The sequence below is a fragment of the Saccostrea echinata genome, unplaced genomic scaffold, assembly GCF_033153115.1.
Source record: "Saccostrea echinata isolate AGI-Se365-2 ecotype Australia unplaced genomic scaffold, CSIRO_AGI_Sech_v1 ptg000009l, whole genome shotgun sequence".
Lineage (NCBI taxonomy): Eukaryota > Metazoa > Mollusca > Bivalvia > Ostreida > Ostreidae > Saccostrea > Saccostrea echinata.
Genome location: NW_026889758.1, coordinates 23,221,501 through 23,227,500, shown reverse-complemented (window position 1 = coordinate 23,227,500; position 6,000 = coordinate 23,221,501). Strand labels below are relative to the sequence as shown.

Here is a 6,000-nt window from a genome sequence, read left to right as displayed (position 1 = left end):
ATCTGTACATTTTATTGTCACCAAAAATGTCATCTGGATCTCTGAAATCACAGTTCTCAACCACCGAACACCACACAATCCAAGTAGTAAAGGTCCATAATCACAGATCTAACGCTTATCAGAAGCATCTATATTCTGTCTGAAAATTGATCATTTACAATTTGACAATTTGTGAGTAAGCACTCTTTTTTTAATTCTGATTTTAGCTTTCATAACTTTTAGTGAATGATCTTGGCTCCAAGACCATAATCTGAGAACATGCAGACCTAAGTCAAAGATCTCTGTTTTTATCGAACAAACATGTTTAAAAAGTTGCATGAGTTTATAATATCTAAACTCAAACTCATAATTAAAATTATGTTTTCATTTCCAAAAGTATTTCAAAAGTTCTACTCATTTGATATTCTGACTTAAGTATTTTCTCAGTTTATGGTCTTGAGGTTCTGACTTCACATAGAGAAAGAAATCAAGATTCAAATCTTGTAAAGGAGTGTACATATATGGATATTTATAATAAATAAATATGACAAATCTTTGAGGGGGGGGGGGGGGAGGGGAGTAGTCTCATAAATAGGATAATAAAAATTTTAAGTAATTTTTATTCTTATTACCATTGCAATAAGACATGCAAACGTTCTTGTAATACAAAACAAAATCAAATACAAAACAAAATTAATTCAGATTTGTCACAGAGATTTCTTGTAATAGATTAATTAAAATTTGTTCCATAGATTTTAAACACAGTTTTCATATTTCAATTAAAGCCAAAATCAGAAAAAAAGAATGCTCACTTACTTTTTTTTTAACATAAAGAAAAAAAACAAACAGTGCCTCTTCCAAAATTGTGAATTTGTGGCGATATTAAAATGAGAACAACTTTAAATATAGAATGTCTGTAATGATAGTGAAAACAGTGGTCATCTACTAGTCAGGGGCAAACATATAAGGTATGTACTAAGTTTGATCTCTATCACACCTCAATATCATTCAGGATAATTTACTTCTTAAGGTCAAGATCTAGTAAAAGTTCCTACAGAGTCCTAAAATTTAAAAAACGAACTCCTTTAATAATCCATTACAATTATAGCTTAATAAATTAAGGTGTATCAGGACAGAATTTTTAGATACCGGTAAATTCAACAAAAAAACATATTTTAAACTGCCCTTTTCAATGAAAAATGAAGAAATCAGGTATGAACATGGGAGTTTTCTCCATCTCAGACAAAGGAAATGTATGAATATTGCCTACAGTCTTTAAGAAAACAGGTTTTTCACATCTTCTTGACCTCTTTCTTAAAATGATATTAAATTGAATATATATAGGTATTGGGGTTACTTTTGACGTTTTTTATAATTGAATTCCATGAAAATGCATCATTTTCTACATAATTCCATTATAGCCATAATGTGGGGGAAAAAGTAAGTTTAAATCAATTATCAAGTCATAATGGATCTAGCACCAAAAAAAATGGTCTAAACTCATTTACTAGATCTTGACCTTAAAGGGTACTAGTGTACCAAATTTAGTGTCTGTAAATGGTTCTCAAGATACTGAGCTAACGATGTCTTCTTGTGTCTAAGAGTTTATGTTGTTTGACCATTGACTTTATGACCTCAAAATCAACATGTATCATATACTTCCTACTGTAGCCAGTGTGCCAAGTTTCATGTTTGTCAGGCAAAGGGTTCTGAACATATTGAGCAGTCAATACTTTCCTATATCTAGAGTAGTTTGACTCTTGACCTTGTGACCTCAAAATCTACAGTGGTCATCTACTCCTCAATGGAAACCAGTGTACCAAATTTGATGTCTGTCAAACAGGGGATTCTCAAGACATTGTGTGGTTAGTATCTTCCTATGTCCAGTTTGACCCTTAATTGTAAAATGAAAATCAATTAGGGATCATCCACTGTTTAAGAGGAACCAAACTGAATATACTAACTTTGAGGTTTGTCAAGCAAATGGCTCTTGAGATATTGAAGGGACAAGATCTTCCTATGTCTAGAATCTATAGTGGTTTGACACTTGATCTTTGACTTTTTCACCTGAAACATCTTCTCATGGGGAACCAGTATACCAAGTTTGATGTCTGTAAAGCAAAAGGTTCCAAAACTTGGTCAACTAAAATAGCGACTGACAGGTGCAAAGCAATACCCCCCCCCCCTTCTTTTTTTCAAGGGTGGCATAAAGAACATGAGGCCCATGGGCCACAACGCTCACCTGAGTAACTTTGGCCCTGCTGTTCTTTACAAGATTTTCCCCTTGTAATACATATTGTGGCCCCACCCTATCCCCGGGGGTCATGATTTGAATAATTTAGAATCTTCACTACCCTAGGATGCTTCCATGTAAGTTTCAGCTTTTCTGACCCAGTGGTTCTTGAGAAGATTTTTAAAGATTTTTCCTATTTATTTCAATGTAAAAACTTTGATTTCCCATTGTGGTGCCAACCTACCCCTTGGGATCATGATTTAAACAATTAGAACCTTCAGTACCCCAAAATGCTTCCAAGTAAGTTTCAGCTTTTCTGGATCAGTGGTTCTTGAGAAGAAGCTTTTTAAAGATTGTTCCTATATATTTCAATGTATAACTTTGATTCCCATTGTGGCCACACTCTATCCCCGTGAGTCATGATTTGAACAAATTTAGAATCTACACTAACCCAGAATGCTTCCAAGTAAGTTTCAGCTTTTCTGGCCCAGTGGTTTTTGAGAAGAAGATTTTTAAAGATTTTCCCTATATATTTCAATGTAAAACTTTGATTCCACATTGTGTCCCCACCCTTGATTTGAACAATTTAGAATTTACACTACCCAAGGATGCTTCCATGTAAATTTCAGCTTTTCTGACCCATTGGTTCTTGAGAAGAAGATTTTTTAATGACCAGACCCTATTTTTGTCTTTTTTTTGATTATATCCCCTTTCAAGGGGGCTTGGCCCCTTCCTTTTAATAATTTAAAGTCCCCTTCACCCAATAATGCTTTGTACCAACTTTGGTCAAAATTGGCCCAGTGGTTCTTGAGAAGTTTACAGAGGGGCGGACCGACAGACGGACGACGGACAACAGGTGATCAGAAAAGCTCACTTGAGTTTTCAGCTCAGGTGAGCTAACAATATACTTCACAACTCTGAAACATTTATTTTCCAAACAAAATGTTCAGTTTGTATAATAAATTATTGTAAATGTTCAATAGTAAATTCTGATATTCAAATCATTTGAAAAAGCTATATATATATATATATATATATATATATATATATATATATATATATATATATATATATATATATATATATATATATATATATATATATATATATATATATATATATACATATATATATATACATATATATATACATATATATATACATATATATATACATATATATAATATATATATATATATATATATATATATATATATATATATATATATATATATATATATATATATATATATATATATATATACATATTAAGGATGTCAATTTTGTCAATAATTCATATTCGAATATATTCGAATATTGGATAAAATAAATAAAATCTGTTTTATTTTAAATATGCATCATACTCTCATGAAAGGTTTAGCGTAGGTATACCTATATTGGAAGTAAAATTGTATGAAGACTTTTGTAGTTGAACAATAAGAAATTCCATTTGATATTTGTCAATGTTTGAAAGAAATAATAATAATTGATTTAAATGTAGAAAAGTATAATTTTTACAAATGAAACATATGTATTTATAGTAGCTCCAACTGAGGAACCAGTCGCCTTACCAAAGGCAAGATAGTCATAACGGTATACTGTTCAGATTTCAATAAGTGTAATAAATTACAATTATCTGCCTAATAAGAGATATGATTATAATCTTTGATACAATGTTTTTAAAATATAAATAAATATTTCCATAGTCAATTTTCCTAGGTAATTAACTAATTTTCCGATAATGAATATAAAATTCAGAATTATGTACAAACCAAGATATAATCATTTATTCTGAAATTGGGACTTTTACATTCTAATTACAGTCTAATTCTATTGGACATTCATTTGAATGATCAATTAAATTTGTTTTGATAAATATACTCTTCAAGTCTTTTAGACATTTTAAGAAGGTTTTCATTTTGTTGTCCTCGATTCTAGACCAGATCGTATTTAACTAATAAAAACTATGAAAGTACGTTTTGTATTATACATAAAGCATTATTGTACAATTCTTTGACACCTTACTCAAAACAAAATCCATGTAATTTAGTAATTCTACAACATAAGAAAGTTGTGAAAGAAATCAGGCGATCGAAATTGATCGCTAGTAAATTAAAGAAGGATAATTCCAGTACTGTTCTAATCAAAATTTATTATTCCCAGTACTTCTTTTTATGAAATCTGAAAAACACCGAATATTCGAAACTTGAATTTGTATTCGAATATCAACTCATCGAATGAATATTCGAATGTTCGAATATTCGTTGCCATCCCTTATATATATATATATATATAAATTCTAGCTCCTATGCATGTAACTTTAGGGTATGGCGGGGAAGGTTTAAACAAATCAATTATTTTGGCCAGTTTACTATAATGTGCCGAGAAAACCAATTATTTCTAGAGAATATCTTACAAACCCTATCCTCAACCAAGCAGAGACATATAAACAGTATAAATCATGATATATGTCTGACCCAAGTTAGCATGGTAAGGCACTGTCATCCTGTCTCTGGACAAGCCATGGGCTTCACCTCAAACTGGGTCTGAACTATTCATTCAATAATTTAAGCCATTGTTGTTTTTACGTGGAAATTAAAAAAAAAAACAGATATGACTTATGCATCACTTTGTCATCTTATAGCGACTGATCCATTTTGCTCAGATCTTCCTTGCTGTTGAAATAAGGCGCCAAATTCTACGCCTAACGATAGTCGTACATGTAATATCAAATCTGTAAGTTGATTTTTTTTCTCGATAATTCTGATTACAACAACTGTAACACCCCATAAAAATAACTCTCAGAAAAATAACCGCATTGTTTCACTTCCTAAACTATGAATATTACGACATTATTGAAACACTTTACGATAGTAAACAGAGCAGCGCGTATTCAAAACTTCCGGTAGTTGGATGAATGCAGAAACTCAAGTTAAAATAGATTTAGTGGCTATTTCAGATGTGGTCTATTTTTGACATGAGGTATCTGGGTTTTTTTAAATTATAATTATTATTTCAATAAGCATTAGTGAAGCCAGAGACAGCATTTATAAAGTATCCGGTGCGCCGACCACAGACGTTCAAACATGTTTCTTCAAGTTCGTGTAACAAAACCTCGTCATAATGATTTAAAGTTTGTCTACTTTTCACCATTTTTTGACAAAATTTCACTTCCTACAGCCATTAAGTTTAAATCAATATAACATTAATGAAGTGTGTATTTGGATTTAAGTTTGAACTGAAATTGTGCTTTTTTAAATGTTTCACTAATAGCATTCTTTAATATTACAGAACTGAAGGATCATAGAGGCACTGATAAATACCTCAATGGAGAAACACTGGTCAGGAAATATTTGATTTTAGGAGAGAAGCAGAAATAACAATGAATGCCTCAGTTCTAAGTATGAAAATCCTGATTTTTTAACATTTTGAATTTATATCAAATTAAAATATCAAAAAAATTACAATTGTTCAATCGTGGCTCAAATATTGTGATACTTATTGATGTAGAAAATGTCATATTGTCCCAGCGCAAGATTCAAGTTTGTTTGAAATATGGACCCAGTGATTCATTTTGGTCTGCGTCCTGTATAAATTACGCACAAATTTTGCTCAAGACGCATTATTTCAATAAATGTGCATACCAATGTATAAATTTATAGAAGGAAATGTATTATTTTAAATTGTTTTGGTATAATCTGATTCAAAACTTGACCGATTGTATCATATCCATGTGCTAAGCAATATGCATGAACAATTCTAACAGGTATAAGATTGTCAACAACAGG

General features: G+C 30.9%; 1 protein-coding gene across 2 annotated transcripts in view; it reads left to right on the top strand.

The window, feature by feature from the left end:
- The first annotated feature begins 5,500 nt into the window (after positions 1–5,500).
- LOC133182064 (centlein-like) overlaps positions 5,501–6,000 on the top strand; it is a 35,863-nt gene continuing 35,363 nt past the window's right edge. For both annotated transcript variants that reach the window (XM_061316776.1, XM_061316775.1), the window contains exon 1: positions 5,501–5,613. In XM_061316776.1, coding sequence (XP_061172760.1) covers positions 5,595–5,613 — 19 coding nt within the window. In that variant the 5' untranslated portion in view covers positions 5,501–5,594. The remainder of the gene's footprint in view (positions 5,614–6,000) is intronic.